This window comes from Gossypium hirsutum, chromosome D08 (genome assembly GCF_007990345.1).
Source record: "Gossypium hirsutum isolate 1008001.06 chromosome D08, Gossypium_hirsutum_v2.1, whole genome shotgun sequence".
Taxonomy (NCBI): Eukaryota; Viridiplantae; Streptophyta; class Magnoliopsida; order Malvales; family Malvaceae; genus Gossypium; species Gossypium hirsutum.
Genome location: NC_053444.1, coordinates 44,583,916 through 44,605,816, shown reverse-complemented (window position 1 = coordinate 44,605,816; position 21,901 = coordinate 44,583,916). Strand labels below are relative to the sequence as shown.

The window sequence follows — 21,901 nt, the reverse complement described above, 5'->3', positions numbered from 1 at the left end:
CAACATTTTTAGGCATCCAAAAAGCTTAAGCTCGTGGCCGTGTAACGATCGTCAATAGACTCCCTATTATACCCCGATCCATGACTACATAACAGTCACCGATTGAGATCTCTACATAGACTTCCAATCGTGACTGTAGAAAGCAAAATCACCCTAAAACCTAACTTTCTCATGATAGGCTTCGGAAGTAATGGTCTTATTTCGGTATTATATATGAAATGTGTGTAGCTTGGAACGATATCGCATCACTGACGACTCAAGAATACCTCGAACATTAACCAAATATTTTTAGCAACTGAAATTTTTAACACCGAGAAATGTTATATACTGGAGGGATGAAGAGACTGGGGGAGAAGATATTTGAGAGATGATGAAGCATGGAGTGGGAGAGCCATTTTATATGCGCAGGGGAAGGGTTGAATTGCAAAGTACAAAATTATTTAATTGAAAACGTGCCGCAGGAGTAGCATCTTCGACGAATATATTCAAAATGTGGTTAATATCGGCTAAAAATACGAAGGGGTTAGGTACTTTTAATTTTCAGAGAAGAAAAATGTTAGAGAAGGCACTCTAACATTTTTTTTGAGAAATTAAGTACCTGCCAAAATGGATGTTTCTGCATATTTGAAGCACATTATGCACTGAACACCCTGGTAAGCACGCTTCCAATGAAAGAAATTATACGAAATACAACAAGAGCGAACACTATGTACGTAATGTGCCACTCGCGTCGAAACCTGGAATTTTGAGTCACGGAACACGCTAGGCCGAACCAAGACATGTTAGGGGCATCATATCGTGTTGACCTAATAGAATGGACTTGTGATTGTGAGAGTTTCGAAGCACTGTGGTTCCCATGCGCATATGTAATTGTCGCATGTGAGAACCTGCGAATTGAGTACTCACCTTACATTAACAATGTGTACAGATTATAGAGCGTGCATAGTGTGTGGAATCCCGAATTCTCATCCATCCCAGATGAGAGTACATGGCTGCTAGTGTCCAGCACGTCGTACGAGTTGGCACCGAACATGAACCTGTATCGCATCTCGAAAGGCAGACCAAATTTTACCTAGATACGGAAAAATATGGATATTCGACAGAGTGACAGTCAATAGAGGTTATGTGAGTACTGTAGAAACCCAGGGCATACAAAGGCAACATGTTCAATGTTAAGGGGTACTTTGGGGCCTCAATGTCAATAGCATTATTGCTAAAATTAGAGGATATATTGATTACAATGCTTCCATTATTCTGGTGTACCAAATTTTTTATTTCTTATTAACGTATAGTTTACATTATAATGTAACAAAGAGAAATAGAAGTTACAATGAGAATTTATGATTTCCTTATTTATTTTATATTTATATACATCGTAGCAGTTTAAAAAAATACGTCGGCTTCGTCAGGGAGAATGTGTGTCGTATGGCAGTGGATGACAGTCGCGAGGAGGATTTTTGCGTACAACTATCGTTGCGGACTCATTAACTTGATCATTGTCGCGGCCCTCATCTTCTTTTCCATATGCCAAACCATTTTGCTCATCTTCGTCTCCACTGTCGTTCTCATCTTCATCTTCGTCTTCATCATCGCATTCGCCTTCGTCTCTATTTCCTTCCTCTGGGCTTGAGTATAGTATTTTTCGAGCCTCCCATCGTGTATCCTCCACACCACCAGAAAATGGTTGCACCAATGACCCACCTCGATAAAATAATGATACAGTGGGTGTTTGGGACACTATCAGTATGTAAGTGTACGGCATCACAAAACCCGTATACATGAGCATTGACTCGGGTATCGACACTGGCATTGATGATTGGATTTGTGGAGGCATCGACGTCGGCATAAGGGTGTAGAATGCGAGGGACCGAAATATGTTGGAAAATGAGTTTGGAAAACGCGGCAGAAAATAAATTTAAGGAAAAGCCAAAGTTTAAATTTTTTTTCCAAAACAAAATCTTGCTTGTGATATTTAAAGTAATAAATACTTAATCAAAATTGTACATTTTTTATTCGTCTAGGATGAGCGCTTCGATCGAGTAGTGTTCTCGCTATCTTCAAGCTCACGTTTGCCAAGTGTGGACTCGCTTCGAATCAAAAAAAAAATTTCACAAAATTTACTAGTGGGGTAATTTTATAATTTCTCTAAACTTTTGGATCAAGTTGTAAACTAGAAAAATATCTCTAGAAATTTTCTAGAATAATCTCTTTAGAGAATTTTCTCTCTACAACTTATTCTTAAATTCAAGTGTGTGTAAATAATGATCCAAGACTCTCTTTATATAGGGAGAGTTTAGAGAATTCAACTTAAATTAAACTTAATCACTTTAATATTAAATTAATATAATATTTATCAAGATAAGTATTAGATTAAATTTAATATTAAATCTTATTAAAATAATAGAATGTTTATTTGCAAGAGAAACATTAAATTAAATTAAATATTAATATAATCATTTTAATACTAAATTAATAAAATACTATTAATATAAGTATTAAATTAAATTATTAAAATAATATTATTTTTAGAACAGCTAATCTAAAATTAAACTCTCTGGTAGAGTCCAAGTAGGAGTGTAACTCTTCCACCGCTCAACCACAGACGATCAACCATCGCCGACTGGAAACACCAAAATATACACACTTTTTCATGCCCTTTTTAACTCAAATTCATGCAAATTCGTAGTATTTCTTGTCGAAAAATAGATAATAATTATAGAATGATTAAATTTTACTTAAATTATTAACATGTTGAATTTTAATTAATTTTATAATAAACTTTGACTAATTTGATCATTTTCAACAGATTCGCACAAATGGCTAAAATTGGCTCGACAGACACTGCTAGAAGTGCAAAACCAAGAAGTGATTTTTGAAGCATCGAGGCGAATTAAATTTTCAGCCGAAGATGGTCCAAATTATGAATATTAATTCATAATATAATTATTTTTAATTTTAATCCAAATTATTTTGGGTTAAATAAATTATTATTAATTAATTATGAAAAGAGACTCAGTTGAGCTTAACCGAGAAAACTGATTCGACCAAGCACTAGGCAGCCCAAAAATGTCCCACATGTTGACCCAATCAGCTTATTTGGCTTGCAAAATAGCCCTTGAAGACTCCTTGAATTTGCATTCAAACCCCTCCATTATTCATGCCTTTCTAGATTTCCCCTACTTTAAAATAGCAAGTTTGAAACCTTCAAACTTGCCACGTGTGTGGTCGGCCATGGGGGGACTCTATGGCTGCTGATTTTTTCTATTTTTAGCAGCCTACTCAACCTATAAAAACCCCCCTTGGTTGCACATTTGAAACACATCTCAAAACCTCTCATCCTTTCACTTCTCTCTCATTTTCTCTCTTCAATCCCCTTCCGTTGTTCTTCATTTTCTTTCCTATTCCCTTGCCAATTTCACCTCTAGAAAAAGAGTCCTTCAACCACCCTTTGGAGCAGCATTCAAGTGTTCGTGGAAGTCTCGGTTCAACAAGAACAAGCAAAGGAGGAGCGGAGCAACTTAGTCAAGCCTCGGAGAAACACTGGATTTGATTATTGTTCCTTATCCTTTTAGTTTTATTATTGTTATGAACATGTCTATGAATAATTATGATGTTGATATGTTTAATTTAATTAATATGGCTTAAATTTAATTCATGTTAGGTTGATTGCATTTTGTCCACTTAATTTATTAAAATTGTGTTTGTGTTGTTATAGGCCTTAGTAAGATGTTAGATTAAGTAAAATTATGACTAAGTTATTCTTGCATTATAATTGTAAGGCAACTAATGAATTAATTATTTAAATGGATTGAAATTGTAATTAATTGACAGATACTTAATCAATGCATGTTTAACCATCTAAGGTAGCTGAGAGTTAAATTAGCAACGGTATCTAATGATACATTAGCCTTGCATAACTTGCAAGATTATTGTGATTAAATTGTTTCAAGGTAGGAATACATTGTTACCTTACGTAATCTTTTATGTGCTTATAAGATTGAATTAATTGTTTGAATTGGCATAGATATATGTACAAGAGATTATTTTTAATTTCATAAGTATGTATGTGCATTTACGCATTTGCTTATTCAAATTTGTTTAATCGGTTGAATTGACATAGAGGTATAGTCAAGACATAAATGGATTTTGGTAGGTATGTTCATAAGTTATCAAATTACCAAGTTGCCGTGAATTTATTCGTAACAACATGAACATGAGTTTAGTAATTTTAAGTTAAGAAATGTAATTAATCTAACACAATTATGTCATCTTAATTAAAATCATCTTTTAAAACCGTGCATTGGAACTTTTATTTCTCTTTCTTTATTTTACTTTGTTAAAAATCTTAGTTTTTAATCACCTCCTCAAATCAAAATATTTTTCTTCACCAAAATGTTTTTAATTGCATTCATAAATAATTCTTTTCACAGCCCTTGTGGGTACGATAACTCGACATATACTTGTCACTTTATTACTAGTTACGATTGTGTACAATTGCACATTTCCATCGTTCCACTGGCCATCGGGACGCCGCCATCGTAGCCACCGGCACTGCCGTGTCCGGTGATGCAAGTGTGACACCCTTACGGCACCCCGAGCCGATTCGGCTGTTGCCTGTTCGGTCTAGGTCAATGACAACCTAACCGGTCTGATCTAGCCACCGGTTGGACTGTCGACTCAGTTTTACATATCGGGCCCGGTTCAACAAATTTTTGAGTCTTGGTCTCGGTTGTGGGCTCCCAAGCCTAATTTAAGATCTCAGGTCCAATTTTCGAGTTCAATTACCCATTAGGCCAATTGTCTAACTTGAAAATTAACTTCCAAACATATCATATTAATTTTAATTGATTTGATTAATTTAATTTTACTTGATCAAAATTAATTTTTCCAAAATCACTTAGATTTTCCAACTTAAACTTTCAAGAAAATTTTTTAATCAAATTCTCTAGTTTTACAATTCTCACAACCATCTAATTTAATTTCACATCAAACAAATCGACTCAATTAAATTATCCCCAAAGTCATAGAATTTTCTTCTGATTCAAATGCAGTTCGATCGAGTTTTTGTTGAGCTAATGAAGGGACCAATTGGATAAATACAATTAGCAATTATGTTAAGAAGCATTATTCTGATAATTCGCAATTACTTAATCATGGAGTCAGTCCACAAGAAGTACCATGATTGAAGACTCCTTATTGTATACTCTTTACGAAAGCAATTCATCCAACTGCTTTGTCCAATGATCTCGTCATGTGTGTGTTACCCTCATATGATATCCTTGATTCTTTTGAGTTAAATCTGTTCACTCAATACAATCCTATTTTATCTCATTATCATCAGTCCACAAGAAGTACCATGATTGAAAACTCCTTATTGTATACTCTTTATGAAAGCAATTCATCCAACTGCTTTGTCCACTAATCTTGTCATGTGTGTGTTACCCTCATATGATATCCTTGATTCCTTTGAGTTAAATCCGTCCACTCAATACAATCCTATTTTATCTCATTGTTACCATTGTGTCTTCTTAATAATTAATATGATCACTGTCAATAAATGAATATGATAAATTGCTCGTTTAAGAACATGCAACCCGTAGCCACATTCCATATTTATCAATCCACACAATGCTAATGAGATGATATCATTAACTCTTTAATTGAGTTATGAATTCCACTGTTGCTAGTAAAGTCATGACATACACAAGTCATGTACCCAACATACCGGCTATGGGCTCGATCAGCTTTAGAGCATAAGCCTCATCTTTAGAGCATACGCATGGTAAGTGACTAATTCAAGATTTAGGTAAATCACACCATGAACGTCATAAGTGAATTAATTCACAAACGGATTTAGAATTAATTCATCTTGGGTTCAGTCTAATGTATCATTCTACCAATGAATACACCCACGTCTCTACTCGTGGAATCAACTACTCTGATAGCCAAGACTAGTCATCTCCCCAATTAGAATTTTAGACGACATAATAATCCTTTTCGGTATATGAATCAAATGCTCACTTTGATTCTTTTATGGGATTAGGGACTCATTTAGATTATCTACTGAAGTAAGTTGTCTTTCTCGCAATGTAAACATTCTTTACAATTCCACTTATCTTCAATTTGAACTTTTAACAATCAATAAGCTAATATTTGCTTGTCAAAATTTTGATGTGCATGTAAAATATAAAAGACATAATAGTGAAATGTGAAATTAACTTTATTCATTCATTCATTGTTCAATTAAATAAAAAATAGTTACATGTTTACTACAATATGGGCACATTTCCCAACAAAATATGTACTTGCGGGAGGGGTAAAGTCAAGGACGTACAGTGGTACGTAGTGCAGTGATTGTGAAAAAACAATGGGTTAGTAAAATGAACAGGAATAAGTAGAGTGAACTGACCTAGATATTGTGTAGACATAAGCAGCGATCCCGGTTCAGTTGGAGTCGATGACGAACCCATCGTGAGACCACGTCCAGACTTATGCTGCTGGGGCGATCATAGTTCCCTCTTCCAATGGAGTTGCCTACTCCTTGCCTCAACCGATAGCATATATGGGTTACCGGCGACTCTGAACCACTCCAAATAGGCTTCCACGTTTGATGAGAAAAAGGGTTCGAGGATGGGTGAGAATTTCATCTAATGATCCTAAGCGTCGATGTACTCGATCATTCTTCCCCCGCAGGTCCACTTTGTGCAATTCATCCATGTTTCGCGATGGTGGCGGAATTTGTTGCCTCCACCCAAACTGTTGCAACACTCGATTTGATTTTTGCATTTCCACCATCGCGTACACTATCAGCGGCACCTTCGCGTCCCGCATACTTTGATTGTCCAAAATTTTAGAAGGACACATTTTATGATATCTGCCTTGGCGTACAACATCCATTCAAAATGCAGTGCACAATTGTAAATTTTGTTATGTATGAAATTTTATTTTACAATTTATTGCGTAATTATTACAGGTTAGAAAGAAAAAGTAACTAGCCTCAGCTTCAAAGCGTTGATCTAACAATAGCCTGATATCTTTGAGCTGGTCGAGTAGTCCCACATAACTCAACCCTTGGTTCCACCTGTATAACCGATATGTTAGTTCAAACATATAATAAATAAACAATATTTACTATACAAACGACATATTTGTCAAGCCATGATTTTCACTTTGTCACCAATGGGATCATGTATGAGTCGTTCACTCAGGGACGTAGAAACGATAATCACCATCAAGCCTACGATTGCACCAAGAGCAAACAACCTCTGATTGACATCTTATCCAGTTGCGTCGCCCGACATTACTCTTGGTATAGCGTAGCCAAAATGGTTGGTCCCCAACTCAATCGTCTGCATTCTTTAAAGTCAACTAGGTGTAGTAACCACCTTATGTTGAAAAAAATTCAAGATTTATTGAGCATTAAAATTAGGGGTGTGCAAAATTCGGGTAAAATCAAAAAAATTCAGTTAACCGACCGAATTCGGTTAATCGGTCGGTTAACCGAATTTTTTCGGTCGTGGGCCGGTTAATTATTTTTTGATTTTTTGGTTAACGGTTAATTCGGTTCGAAACCGGTCGGTTAACCGAATTTTTTTGGTTTAACCGAAAAAATTAATAAATAAAATTATAATATATAAATAGGCCCACTATTCACCTAAACTCAATCCAAACCCAACTATCCAACCCAACCCAATTACCCAACCCAACCCAATCATAAAAATTACAATTAATTTAATAAATAAAAATAAAATTTCAATTATGTGTTAATTTCAAGACTTATGTAATGTTAGTGACTCAATGACTTATGTAATGTTTTTAATTATGTAGTGATTCAAATTGATTAATTCGGGTAATTCGGGTAATTAGGTTAATTCGGTTAACCGACCGAATTAACCGAAAAAATTTCGGTTCGGTAAATTTTTTTAAAAAAATTTCGGTTCAGTTAACAGTTAAAAATTTTGAAAGGTCGGTTAATTCGATTAATGTTATTTCGGGTCGGTTAACCGACTGAACACCCCTAATTAAAATGCCCCTGATTAACCTGAGGATGAATGCTCAAGCGTATTGTTCTTTGACAATGTCGGCCAGGTTCCAAGGAAGCTCCTTGAAATTGGTTTCCAACAAATTCATCGATAGCCGGCCACCTTCAAACTTGTTTAGGACCTTCCCCAAAAATATTGCGCAAAGGTCCTTTTTACCGGGAACGATCACAGACCTCATGATGACTAACCCATCCACCGGTAAACCCACTTGTAATGCTACGTTTTATAGTGTGATTGTACGATTTCTGCATGGAAGATGGAAAGCGTGTTTCTCAGGCCTCCATGTTTCCATCAACGCGCTGATGAATGTAGGATTGAGTTTGCAGCCCCCAAGCGTACAAAACACATACAAGAATCCTGCATCTTGCAAGTAACCACAAATTTTGGTGATTGGGCCATTTGAAAAATTATGTATGAACCCCTTCAAAACACAATCATTCACCTATTTGTATCGAAAAAAATTAATTTAAAATATTTTAAAAATAAAAGCTTTAAATTTAACTTGATTGAAAATAACGAAATTTAGAATTTTGTCTTACCATTATCGCTTGAGCGGTAGAAATGTGCTTGTCGTCCGAACAAATCAAAGAGGTTGTTATTCGTGAATATTTAATCGAACCTTATAAAATACAAAATAATTTAAAAAAATTGTTCTTAAACGAGCGTATCGAAAAATTCACAGCAAAACTTGCAAAACTGGAGATGATATAGAGAGTTGAGAGTTTAGAAAGAATTAAGATAATTAGATTTGAGTGAAATGGATGAAAATTTTGATAATATTTATTAAAAAAATGGTCGTTAGCCTTTACCGTTGCCAACCAACATTCAAAAAGTCGTTGGAGTTGATCATTGGAGGAAGGCACGCTTTTCTTCTTTCTCCAAAATTGACCTACTTCCTTATTTTTTAAAAAGGCAACCCTAAACCCTAATTAAAAAAAATTCAACTTATTTCTTTAATTTACCCGTAACTTTCATAAAATATTTATAAAGAAAAATGGCAATCCTTTAATGAACCTCTTTGTACGGGTCAAACCCAGTGGGGCTTTCGGGTTATCATCATGATTGGGCTGGTCTAATTAAAGAATGTACTACCAACCCAGGTCCCAGACGTGCTGGCCCTAAATGCCCATAGTTCACATACAAATTATTAAGTTTAATTTTAAGCTCAAACCAACATGATAATTTACCAACTGGAATTGTATCTGCAACAAGTACACAGACACTATTCACAAAATGCAAAATTCACAGACCAAGAAAACAGAAGCTGATAAAGCTTAAAAATCTAGACTTGATTAAAACCAAATACAGGGGAAGCTGAACTCTCACTCTAAGCCCAGGGAGGAACTGTACAACAATATCAGTGATGCACAAAATTGGACATAAATATTTGTATTTACAGCTTCATCATATTCATTACTCCTACATACAGCTAAGTCAAGACTAATGCATCCCACTAGACCTATCTGGCAGGACCCGAACCACCATTTGTGGCTGTGGTTTCAGTTGTTGCATTGTTTCGCATTTGAGGGGTAACAGGATTCCTGCTATTTGCAAGAAACGCCTGCAGATGTGGTGGAACACTAGGTGGAGATGTTATATTTGTTTGTGGCCTCGCAGCTTGTGTTGACTGGGTGGGTTGAATCATCATCTGGCTAAGAGATTCAGAATATACTCGACCTGTGAGGCTTCCACGCATTCGTCCTGTAGGTCGCCAGTTCTGCTCAGATGCCAAATCAGCTGACGTATCAGGTCTTGAAGCTGCAGGTGCTACTCCACCCATGTTCAATCTCTGCTCCACGGCTGAAGCCCTACTCCCATCAACATTTCCAGGATAAGAAGATGCTGCTCTTGGTGTTTGAGTTTGAACTGCCACCATCGGTGGCTGTCTAGCCATTTGGGTGGTTCTCTGGGAAGCAGCCATAAATCTGGTAGGATTGCTATTCACATTGCCTGCTGTGTAGCCTACCCCAACTTGTGCAGCTCCTTGTTGAGCCTGTGCCCGTAGTATAGGAGATGGTGACCGAATCAGGCCTGGAGATGGGCTCCTGGGTTGGGACAACCTCGTGTTCAGTGCTTGCTGCAGGTGTGGGTTCTGGTATTCAGCCCGAAACCCAGGAGGTCTGTATGGACCAGGGAGTTGACTTGGAGCTGCAGCACCAACTTGTTGAACTGGCCGGGCAGGAACAAATGATCGTTCTTGCTGAATCCTACTCTGCATCTAGAAATTAAACAAAATCCAGCATGAAATCCTGGAAAGAGTGCATAAACAAGTGCAAATACATAATAACGACGACAATAATAATGTAACAAAACTGAGTGATGGTAAAATGAAAATGAAGCCATATCTAGCACCTGATGTGGAATACGCGCAGAGCTGGTTGTGTTCTTAGTATTCACACTATTACTTGATCTCTGTTGTGTTGGTGTCTGAGTCTGAGACATTGCTGGGAGGGCCTGAACTGCAATTGATGATCTGCTTACATGTCTAGGTATGTTCTGCAAACTTCCATATTCATGATTTGACATTGAATTTGTCACTTGTGAAGGATGTAACGGCAAATTATTTGTAGTAGCAACTTGATTTTGAATCCCAGGTGTTGCAAGATTAGCATTACCATGAGCATCAGCTCGATTGAGTGCTGGAGAGACAGCATCAGAAAATACTGGTGATACTGTAAAATTTCGCGTAGACTCAGTGCCACCAACTTGGGTATCTGTCCTAGAAGTAGAGGTGCCAGACCCATGACCTGAGTAAAGTACAGACCAAAAATCATCGTCCATAACATTTTGATTAGCTCCAGCTAAATTAATCAATTCCGGTGTTAGGGTTAAATTTGGAGCAGCAGACAAACTTTCAAGAGTAGCCACAGGAGGCTTCCTGTCTTCAGTTTCGATAGTTTCCATTGCATCCACAGTCTGAGTAAGATCCAGAACCATGGGAACGCCCGTAGCAGATTCTGGCCGCTCAGACCCATCTTTTTGGCAATTAAGGGTATTACCATGCAACTCATCTACGTCATCATCATTTTCCATCACGGCTTTCCATGATCCATCTGCAGAGATGATCACATCAGACACATCCTCTGCTACCTCTTTCAGCACCTGATAACAGACCAAAGCTTTAAAATAAGTGAAACAAGAAGAGATTACAGAAGAGCAAAGAAAACTCTGTAGCAACTTGCCTTAACCATATTTTGATCAACGCGGATGTTAGTGTAGCATACATGTTGATTGCAATGTGGGCAGCGCCAGGATGGTCTTCTAGAGTTTATGTTAACATAGTTATTGAAATCAAAGCACTACAGCAAATCAAATTAACATTATAAACAGAAGGAACAAGAGTTAGATCACCGTGTGAATAGCAACAAGACTTTTCTTGAAGTAACGTATTTATCTAATTAATATATTATAGTAATTTAGAACCCTGTGAAGTCCCCTCTCAACCAAAAAAAGAGAGGAAAAAAAGGTTATAATATTCCATAAGTCCCTGTACCCTTCATAAATTTAGAATTTAGTCCCCATACTTATATTTCCAAGAATTTAGTCCCTCACTTTTCAGATTTCAAAATTCAAGTTCAACTGTTAACACAGTTAAATTTTTTTCGGTTAAATTTGTTGATGTAACATTTTGAAATTAAAAAATACTCACTTGGTAGCCATGTAAATAAAAAAAATGACCTTGTAATGAATATGAATTTAACAAAATAATTTTAATAATGGTAACAATTGAACCTGAATTTTGAGATCTGAAAAGTATAAAGACTAAATTCCTAAAAACAAAAGTACAGGGACTAAATTCCAAATTTGTAAAGAGTATAGGGACTTATGCCATATTTTAACAAAAAAAAAAAAAAAACTAAGAACCAACTTTACATTACAAGTATAGATTTTAAACCAGGCTTTTCAATTTGAGAACAGGAAAAAATTAAAGCAATGCGACAATGATAAAAGTTGGCAGGCAGAGGAATCAAAGCAAAAGTTTTAAAGGATTAACCTTAAGGATTAACATTCACCAAAAGGAATTCAGAATTTAGTGAACAATTAGGGAAACTAATATAAAATTTCTTCAACAAGTGCCACAACATGCAAAACACCTCAAGAAAAACTCACCTGAAGATGCTTACATGCATGCCCTTTGACAGGAGTTTTGATGCGTGTTCGGCTGTTGGAAGATAAAGAGAGTCAATTAACAGAACTTCAGTATGTAAATTGAATTATAATGTTAAGATGAATTAGCAGCTCTTTGTCCTCAAGAAAAACAAATTTCATGAACCGCTTATAAAGATTAAAAAAAAAAATCCAAAGAACACCAGAACCAAAATAGAATAATGAAGAAAGAAGTAATGAATTTGATGCACTCAAAATTTCGGGAAGACAGAAAAACAGTAGGATATAATTACATAAATGCAAAATAAGGTAAAAGATGAGACCAACATTTCAAATATGTTTTCAACTTTTACATCTAGAGAGAGAGAGGGCATTAATAAACGGCATGTGCAACTATCAACCATGACATTTATTTTGATCATATTGATAGAAAGCCCTCTGCCCCAGTAACAAAATATATGAATTACGATAAATTTCCATGCTCTGTGGTAATGCTTTTAAAATTTCATTTAAAACCAATAATCTAACCAATTGCATTATTTCCCCCTACCACCATCCAAAGTTGTTATGAAAGAGTTAACAAAGATTAAAATCCTAGATTGTCATATATTCCTCTCTCTCTGCCCCCCCCACCCCCTAGCCACAGCCATCGATTCTCTCTTTCCAGTTTCTACATCCTGACCCGCCTCCATCTATATCACCCATCCTTCCTTTCATCCGTTTTTGTATCAAGGTGAACAATTTAGAGACTAACAACAAAAAAGTCTCAATGAAAGTGATGGTGTAATGGCTTTGGTGCTTAATGTGTTGTTGAAGGGATTGAATTGAATCACTTGGGGCAGCAACCAATTTACTAGAGTACTGGCTTTCACTCTTAGCATGTACAACCTAATAGACACAAAATGAGAAGAAATCTGACCTAGGTCAAGCTTTTTAAGATAGACCCTTTTAGGGTTCTTACTGTGAAATTTTGTAAGGTTTAAGTTATTGTTTGCAGTCAAACGTTATAATTTTGTTAATTCATGTACTTTCTGTTCTTTTTGTTAGAAATTTATCTCAGGTGGTCTGCAAGTTGGTTAGACATTGGGTTTCAGTTGCAGCCATTTTTTCTGGAAAATGTACTGTGCAAATGAGGAGAGAGGAAAGAAAAAGATGAAAGACAATAGACAAAAGGAAAGGAATAAGAAAGAATTATAACAAGTTAGTTCCTATAATAATTTCTTATATTTTCTTTCATTAGGAATTATGTGCCTCTTTTTGTCAAAAAAAAAAGTGACAAAATATTCTAGTTACTTCTTCCATTTTATTTTGATTCCTTTTACTTCCTCCAAGAAATTGTTCATATAACCTTTAATAAAAATTGTTTACTACATTGTTTAGCTAGATTAGATTCTTACGATCAGAAAATTTTAATTTCAATAGGTTTTTAATTATATGTTAACTATATCACTTCCAAATTGCAATTAAATGTTCACTACCATTATGGATGGTCCATGGGGAATATTTTGTAGTAAAACTAGGAGCGAGCAAGTGTCCTTTGAGATAATAGTTAGATAGGGGCTTTAGATGTTACTGGTGTAGAATGATTCATGTGCAATTGCACGAAGGGAAAATTCCAGTATAACAAGGGAAAAACTAGCGTGGCTTACCTTATGGGACACTTGAGTGAGATCCGTGATGGCCCTTCAATTAAATCAGAATCTTCTGTACCAAAAGAAGAGCAAACAAAAAAACAACCCAAAACTCATCATAACAGGATGAAATCATCATTGGGATGGAACATAATTTCTCTATTATTTGTACTCATGCATACCTGAATCTGGTGCAAAATCACCAGACTGAACATAATCTGGCAGTGTGGAAGCGTCAGGTGATGACTCCTCCATACCCATGAAGGCAACAACAATGAGATAATGACCTTTTACAATATTAGTCTGTCAGCAAGCTCGATAAAATTAGGATGTTTAGGGGAAAAAAAAGGACATGCTCATGTCATACCGCTAAACTGGCCCACAGCTTGGAGAAGATTAGTCCCATATTTCAACATTGCAGTCACATTTGTTGGCATCTGAGGTCCCATATCCTGATACAGAAGACGGAGAAGTAAAGCATTGATGACAGAATCTGCATCTATATCAGTCTTTACACAAAAATAATCAATAAATAAAATAATGGAACAGAAAGTGAACCATTAAAACATTTGTTCTTCTCTCCACTCCCTTTCCATTTAACAGAAAGCTGCAGAAGTTCAAAAAATATATAAATCAGAAAAGATCCAACGTGAGCAATGAAACATTAAAAAGAGAGGAAAGGGTAACAGAAAACAATTCATACCTCACTAGTTGTGGACTTATAATGCAAGCAGATGTCTCTACGTTATCTTTTTGAGCTACAAATAACCTCTGCAAGAGAAACAGAAGGGAAAATAGAGTGAGACAGGAAAATTTCAACAATCAATGTTTTCAATTTTAATCTCAAGGAAAAGAACTGCAGAAACAGCAAATAGTCAAGTAAGGAAAATCCAATAACTGGCTGTATCAATTAGATAGTAAAGTGGTTACAATTTTCTCCTGAGGAGAGTGTGTCATATTCTTTGATATATGGAAATCAACCACGAGCGCCCCGTATCCAGGCTACAATGCAAACAAACAAGATTAAAACATGCTAAATAAGTATTATAACAATACTGTCTAAAATGATTGAAGAAAATACCTTAGCTTCAAGAGAAGCAAGTATCTGCCCCATCTTCATTAATGGATAGAACCTGAAAAGGTAGGTTTATTATCTAATCATTAAGAAACAGTAGCAGTAAAAAATATAAAACTTAAACATCCAAATCTAAAGAGATGTTCTTATAACGAGTGAGTGTGACAAGCAACAAATGAAACTTTAGGAGATTGGCAATGGGCAACCTAACACTTCTTTACCCACAGCTGGAGCACATATGTATACAAATACAAGCAAGTATACCTATATTAAAAACACCACTACAGATTCAACAGACAACAATGGCATAAAATGCTATTGTATAATTATTAAAACAATAATGGCACCTACCATGCTCATGGCAATAAGGAAAGACGGAGAGAAAAACCAAAGAGGAAACTTGGCTTCAGCTACATATCATGCCAGTATCACCACATGATATCCAAGTCAAATTTCTTGGACAGAAACTAGAATTTAAAATTAATGTACTTTCCTATTGTGCCCAAACTGGAACTCATCATTTCTAGGCAAGTATCATTTCGACCAAAACATTAAACATGGAAATAAAAATATCATTGTTCATGCAAATAAATATGAACAATAAAAGTGCCTACCTTGACATAACTTCCAAAATAGTTGAAAGTGAACCATCCAGTTCATTGTTAATAACGCCTGGGATGCAAAAGCAACTGCCCACCTAGATATGCAGAGAAACTACAATTAGCAACACAAACGGTTACATATCAATAAAGGGAGTTGCCACCAACTGGGTAAAGAAGTGTTTATAGGGCCCAAGGTGAGAGGTTCAAACTTCTACAATGGCTCAGGCAGAAACCATGTATTACGCAGCAAAATTAAAAAACTAACAGTCAACAGACAAATAGAAAGAGAGAGAACAAAAGCATTAGCTAGGAATCAAACCTCATTGGCAAGAGTTAAAAGTTCTCGACTCTCTCCATCCGAGAACCAGCTCATTTTACAGGCATTCTATCATGTACATAAAAAGTCATCAAGAAGTTATCTTCAGTTTTAAATAGATAGTCGTTAGTTCAAGACATGTTAATAGATCACTAGGTGTTGAAAAAATAATGACATGTTAAGTGACATGAGAAAATACTTAAGATAGGATTTAAGGAAAATCAAGTAGAATAATCTTCCACTAAACTTAGATACCATATGCAAATACAGGCATGCAGCCATTCATACACAAGCAACACAAATTTTTAATAGAAGAAAGCTCAATTGATGTGAACATCTAAAAATACTATAAATCTATAATACATGACACACCAGAATTCTGAGAAAGAAAAAGTTAAAACCAAACAAGTCAGCTAAATCAGGCATCCTATCTTGCTTTAAATTGCAGGAACCAACGATATGGGGAAAAAAAACAAATACAGAGGATACTATACTATATTGTTGGCTAAGTGCAATGTTAAATACAACTATCAAAGGAATAAACTTCAGATCAAAGTAGCTCCAATGTGCAACAAATACACAGATGTAGACAACAATTTAAGGTACTGATGAGGTTCAGGTGATCACACAACTAGACAACAGGGATCTATCTAGATGAAAGTATTCAGAAGTACCTTTACTGATATCATCAACACCATAATAGCTGCTTGTAAGAAGAGGTCATTTCTGTGTTGACATATCTATAAAGCAGAGAAACATATAGGTGATATACATATTATTTGCAAAGACATAAACATAATACTCCAATTCCGTTTGTAGCTGATATGAGAACAGTTATCATCAGATGGAAGGAGTAAAAAAATCTACAAGTGGTGCTTGCAACAAAAATAGGTAAAGGTCAATATAATTAACTAATAACATCTGCGGGAGTACAACTTAAGCCATACCTGCTTCAACAATAGAGGTAATTCTTGCGCTTTAGCAGGAACCTCATTGTTGGCAATTGCATAATCAATGCCTCTGCACAATTCAAACAAATAATTATGAAATCAAAAGTAAGAATATATCAAATCGTATTCAAGTGGAATCAAATAATATGGGACAGTGGAACAAGGCATGAACTCACATACAGAGCTAAATTCAAAACAAAATTGAAACAATCACTAATGCAAAAATAAACTCCATTTTCAATATTTGAACAAAAGAAAAACATCAAAGCTTAAATTCTCCTAGTCCATAATCACCACTCACGCATAGCTTACAAACCAAATGCGAAAACACAACTCTCAAGAACCTTCTTTTTTTTTTTTTTTTGAAAACACACAATAAAAAATGGAAAATTAAAGCACTTTTAGGGATGAAAAGAGATCTGAAATGATAAATTACAGTCCACATTCGTTCAAGAAAACACGCAACTTCAAAACCAAAATAATTGAATCTCTAACCAAACTTCACTAAATTGCACAAATTAAAACCTAAGTTACCCGGAGTTTTATTTTCTCTAAAACATCCATATTGAACATTTTAATCCGAGTACACTCAGATGCAAATATGGGTATCATTCCCAAATATATGAAGAACTTATAAAATTAGAACAGGCATACCCGTGTTCGACAGTTAACGAAAGCAAAATCAAGCAACAGACAACAATGTAAAGATATGGAAGCATCCTTTTTTGGTAGGACAAAAAATATATATGTTAATATAAATAAGAAACGTGCCTGGCGAGAGAGAGGCACAGGCTGAAGAACTCCGAGCTTTGAGGCTGTCTACCAGGCTGAGTATGAGTAGCCAAGCGCTCAGCTACGGCCGCCACTCGAAACGAATTCACCACAGACGCCGATATTGGCTGCCCCGAGGCCACCGGCGGGACCGCCGTCATTTGTCTGTTCTCCCAAGGGTACCGACGGAAAAAGTGAAAAGAAGAACTAAACAGCTTCTTATGTTCGCTTCTCTCAATCGAATTTTGAATTTGGATCCATCGGGATAAAATATTATTATATATAGGTAGAGTTGTATGTCCTGAGCCGCTGGCTCGAAGGGCTCGCCCAAAAATAAAAGGATTTTATTAAAAATATATATTCAAAAAATGAATTTGAAAAGTAAATAAAAGGGTGATTTAAAAAATAGGTATTTTGGGTAAGGCTTTTGGTTCAAATTCAGCTCAACCCAAATTTTCAATAAAAAAAACTTAGGGCACGTTTGGTTCGCTGTATTGGATTAGAGGTGTATTGGATTAGAGGTGTAATGGAATAGATGTGTAATAGCAAATCAACTGTTTGGTTGAATGTAATGGAATAGAGGCGTAATAGTAAAACTGTGTTTGGTTGAATGTAATAGAGGTGTAATAGCATAATGGAGAAAACTAAAATGACCAGAATACCCTTAGCATAAATTTGTTTTGGTAAATGATTATTGTTATTGTTATTTAAATTTTAATAAGATTATTTATTATCAAAAATAAATAATTTAATCATATTTAAACATAATTATTATTTAATATATTTTAATTAAAATATATAATTTAATAAAATTCTTAATAATTAGCAGAAATTTGTTTTGGTAAATTATTTTATTTAAATTTTAATAAGATTATTAATATCAATAATAAATAATTTAATCATATTTAAACATAATTATTATTAAATATATTTTAATTAAAATATATAATTTAATAAAATTCTTAATAATTAATATTCTTATATGAATTTACTCAAATCATAATATATGATACTGTAAAATATAAATTAAAATAATAATTATTAAATATATTATAATTAAAATATATAATTTAATAAAATTCTTAATAATTAATAGTCTTATATGAATTTACTCAAATCATAATATATGATACTATAAAAGAAAATTTGAAATAATTAATATTAAATATATTTTAATTAAAATATATGATTTAATAAAATTTAAAATAATTATAACTAATAAATTATATTTTATGAATTTGTATAATTTAAAATAATAATTATTACATATAATTTAATTATTACATATAAAATTAGTTTAATTAAGGTAACCTAAGTTTAAAACAAATAAAATAAAGAATGAGGATTTGGTTTAGTGTATTAAGTATATCTATTTTGTTGACAATATTCTTATATGAATTTATATACTCATTTCCTTTTATATATTAATATACCACATTAACCGGTATATATTTATATTAATGGCACAAAAAATTTGGGAGAAGATTTTTGAGGACTGCTTTTGTTTACAAATAACATCATTCATTCTGTGGGGAAAAAATTATAAACACTCTTGTTTACAAAAGATCATCAATACAAACTACTATAGCAGCCATAAAATTATTATTGCAATTCCACCCAAAGTATATGGACGACATCCCATTGCCTCAGCACTAACATAGCACATTATTTTTCTTAATTGAACAATTGGGCAATAAACTGATTTAAACAACAAAGTTGAGTTAGTAAAGGAAGATATGGCAGCTATTAAAAAAAACATATCTTACATCTAGATCATACTTTTTAAAACAATCTTCACATAGTGCCCTATCATATGTCCTCTTTGTTTTATTTATTTTCCACATTAGCATGTTGCATCAAAGCTGGACATTGACAACAAATATGCCCCTCACTATAATCACTAAGGAGGAAATATTTGAAACAAAGGCATTATTATAAATCAAATGGTCTCAGTTTTGTCCTACCAGTATATGCATCACTGACAATTATCTACACAACATTTTATATTTGCTAAGCTAAATAATGAAATACCTTGAAGAAATTGCTACACCTATATAGGTATGCCCTACAAAAAGGATCTTTCCGTGTAGCGCTCCAATAATCATTACAACAAACTAATTCAACCAAAAAATAATCAGTTAAAAATATATTTTTTTGAAAGTTCAGCAATCTCTAAGTTACTTGGAAGCTCAAACCTTCACATAGTTTTAGTTTATATCCATACATCATTTCTCTAGCTTTTACTTTAAACATAAATTTGCTACCACAAAAGCAAATAGCAATAGCAACAACAAATAAGCTTTCATTATATTTGAGTTCACAGACAAATGTATTCACCCATCACATTCTCATTGGTCCAACCATATCACTTCCTATTCCAGACTCCTGAGTAGTTGAAATACATCATTGAGCACCTCACAGGTTCAAAGAGTGCCCCCGAAAAACTATACTTCATCATTTAGAAAAGGAAATCTTATAAAATTCAGCTTTCACAATCTTTCCATCCACTTATTCCCAATATGTTCTTGCTTCTTTACATTTTTAATCCAACTCAATGTATAATCCAACATTTTCCTACTCCTTGGCCAAGAAATAACTATTTACTGCACTAACATTTTCCAATATCCTGTCATCTTTACCAGCTCCCAGACAATGTCAACAAGATTATAGCAAAATTAATACTAAATGGAAAGTAAATGCCCCTTCTTTGGCAGTAAGAAAAGCTTTCAGCTACCAAATTTTGCTGTTTCTATGGATGTGAAGAAAACTAATGCCTCTGATCATATCAAAATAATAATAATCAAGACTACAGTTCAACAAAAGTTAATTCACAAATCATAGAGCAAAGGCAAGAAAACCTTCTTTTCAGCTTCCAACATTGTATGGTAGTTCTTTGATGCGCGCTGTAATGCTCTTAATGCATGGTTCCGGTTCCAAAATAATTGTTATTGCATGGTACACCATGCCCACCAGCCCCCATGCGAAGAATAATTGTTATTGCAGGATTAATGAATGCATGCTGACTTCTACGAATCTGCATAAACCAAATGAAAATTATAAGCATAAACAAATTAAAAATAATAATCTCCACCATGGTCAAGTCAATTCATGTAACATTTATAAAATAATTTTTTTTAATATCACAGAACTAACTTTAACTAACTTATCAGAAGAACAAAGTTTACCTCATCTATATCCCCAAATGGTATCACCACCTGTCATGTAAAAAAAGGATTGTTAAGATTTGAAACACTGAACATCTCTTTTCGGTTTATAATGCCATAGAAGGTGTCAAATCTATTTCTTTTACTATCTTTATATAGTTCAATTGTTTTTGCCTTTAGAAAAGGAAGATGGGGAGATTTTAATGTGAAAGTTTACATGTCTCTGGATTCTACTGTAGGTAAAATTGCCATTAATTCAGCATATATTTTGACAGGGTTACTGAAATTCAACAGGCTAAACCTTGGTAAATTATTAACCAAAATTACAACCTAACCTTCATTTGTTTTGAGAACACATTAGAATGGAAACAAATGTGCCATGCGGAGACATACATACGACCATGGTACAAGAATGATCTCTCAAGTGCACATGAGTAACTATGCTCCACAACCTGAAAGAAAATGCCTGTTAGATAACCCAAGGTCTGAAGTGATTAAAAGGGATTACCTAGAACTCCTATTTGTTAGTACAACCATATCATGCCAAATTTATTTATAAATAAAACTTACAAATACAATCTAAGAAACTTGCCTCATCTGGAAGGAGCTTAAATATTGTTTGTAAAGGCCCTGGCTTTTGATGAACCACAGTAGGTCCTTGTTTATCTGAAGAAATCCTTCTTCGAGTATTAGCTCCAGCATATCCATTCATACCCCTGTTAGTAAAAGCTCTCCAGTTTGCAAATCCAATGAAAATAGTTGATGATAAGTGAGATATCAAACGAAAAGCTTTTGATATGATAACAAAAAGAAGTAATTCAGATTGAGCTAATGACCACATGATAGTCTTAAGATGTGAAAGATAGATGGTAGGAAATCATTTTCATTCACTCTCTTCTGAATCATCACCACTACTGTCTTGTGAATCAATTTTCATAGCCTTCACAACATTGCTTGCTTTAAAATCTTCAACAGCCTTGTCAAAAGTGGTAGGACTATTATCAGTGAAAGACCCGTGTTCTATTGTTTCCTTTAATCCAATTTCTAGATTTCCAAACCAAGAAACAAAACTATTAAAAGGATGAAATTTAATCCAATAATCATTGGGAAAACATATTTTTAAATAAAAAATAAGGTTGTATCTTCCTTACCGGTTCCAATGGACAGAACATAGTTTCACCGATAGAGAGGAACAGAAAATGTGAGAAGGAGGCTGCTTTCTGATTGGTGTTCAAAGTCTAGT

General features: G+C 34.4%; 2 protein-coding genes across 10 annotated transcripts; both read right to left on the bottom strand.

Moving 5' to 3' along the window:
* Positions 1 to 9,310: 9,310 nt before the first annotated feature.
* Positions 9,311 to 17,797, bottom strand: LOC107947520 (E4 SUMO-protein ligase PIAL2). Of its 7 annotated transcripts, none has more exons than XM_016882170.2 (17): positions 17,495 to 17,757; positions 16,721 to 16,793; positions 16,448 to 16,513; positions 15,777 to 15,842; positions 15,470 to 15,552; positions 14,862 to 14,913; positions 14,711 to 14,782; positions 14,484 to 14,551; positions 14,339 to 14,387; positions 14,148 to 14,232; positions 13,963 to 14,067; positions 13,799 to 13,853; positions 12,153 to 12,204; positions 11,225 to 11,341; positions 10,895 to 11,144; positions 10,395 to 10,789; positions 9,311 to 10,260 (listed from the first exon to the last, which is right to left on the bottom strand). In XM_016882170.2, the coding sequence occupies exons 1-17, from the start codon at positions 17,653 to 17,655 to the stop codon at positions 9,502 to 9,504; spliced, it is 2,508 nt and encodes an 835-aa protein (XP_016737659.2). In that variant the 5' UTR covers positions 17,656 to 17,757; the 3' UTR covers positions 9,311 to 9,501. The 7 variants fall into 7 exon arrangements, with proteins under 7 accessions (XP_016737659.2, XP_040955208.1, XP_040955207.1 ...); XM_041099274.1 differs by having other exon boundaries at positions 9,311 to 10,254; XM_041099273.1 differs by having other exon boundaries at positions 13,799 to 13,850.
* Positions 17,798 to 19,776: 1,979 nt separating this feature from the next.
* Positions 19,777 to 21,901, bottom strand: LOC107944493 (BAG-associated GRAM protein 1-like). Of its 3 annotated transcripts, XR_001696225.2 has the most exons (6): positions 21,810 to 21,901; positions 21,251 to 21,702; positions 20,994 to 21,110; positions 20,680 to 20,709; positions 20,353 to 20,528; positions 19,777 to 20,270 (listed from the first exon to the last, which is right to left on the bottom strand). XR_001696225.2 is itself a non-coding variant. In XM_016878314.2 (5 exons), the coding sequence occupies exons 2-5, from the start codon at positions 21,497 to 21,499 to the stop codon at positions 20,409 to 20,411; spliced, it is 516 nt and encodes a 171-aa protein (XP_016733803.1). In that variant the 5' UTR covers positions 21,500 to 21,702; positions 21,810 to 21,901; the 3' UTR covers positions 19,777 to 20,408. The 3 variants fall into 3 exon arrangements, 2 of the variants coding, with proteins under 2 accessions (XP_016733803.1, XP_040955206.1); XM_016878314.2 differs by having other exon boundaries at positions 19,777 to 20,528; XM_041099272.1 differs by having other exon boundaries at positions 19,777 to 20,528; positions 21,251 to 21,634; positions 21,810 to 21,846.

Excerpts from the sequence above, each read along its gene's own strand:
- LOC107947520 (XM_016882151.2), bottom strand. The coding sequence starts at position 17,655 with ATGACGGCGGTCCCGCCGGTGGCCTCGGGGCAGCCAATATCGGCGTCT. Across the intron at positions 14,552-14,710 it reads ACTCTCCTCAGGAGAAAATT|AGGTTATTTGTAGCTCAAAA; the intron begins GTAACCACTTTA and ends TTTCTCTTGCAG. Across the intron at positions 14,233-14,338 it reads GAAGAACAAATGTTTTAATG|GATATGGGACCTCAGATGCC; the intron begins GTTCACTTTCTG and ends CTTCTGTATCAG.
- LOC107944493 (XM_016878314.2), bottom strand. The coding sequence starts at position 21,499 with ATGTGGTCATTAGCTCAATCTGAATTACTTCTTTTTGTTATCATATCA. Across the intron at positions 20,710-20,993 it reads TGTTCTCAAAACAAATGAAG|GTGGTGATACCATTTGGGGA; the intron begins GTTAGGTTGTAA and ends TTTACATGACAG. Across the intron at positions 20,529-20,679 it reads CATTTGGGGATATAGATGAG|ATTCGTAGAAGTCAGCATGC; the intron begins GTAAACTTTGTT and ends TGGTTTATGCAG.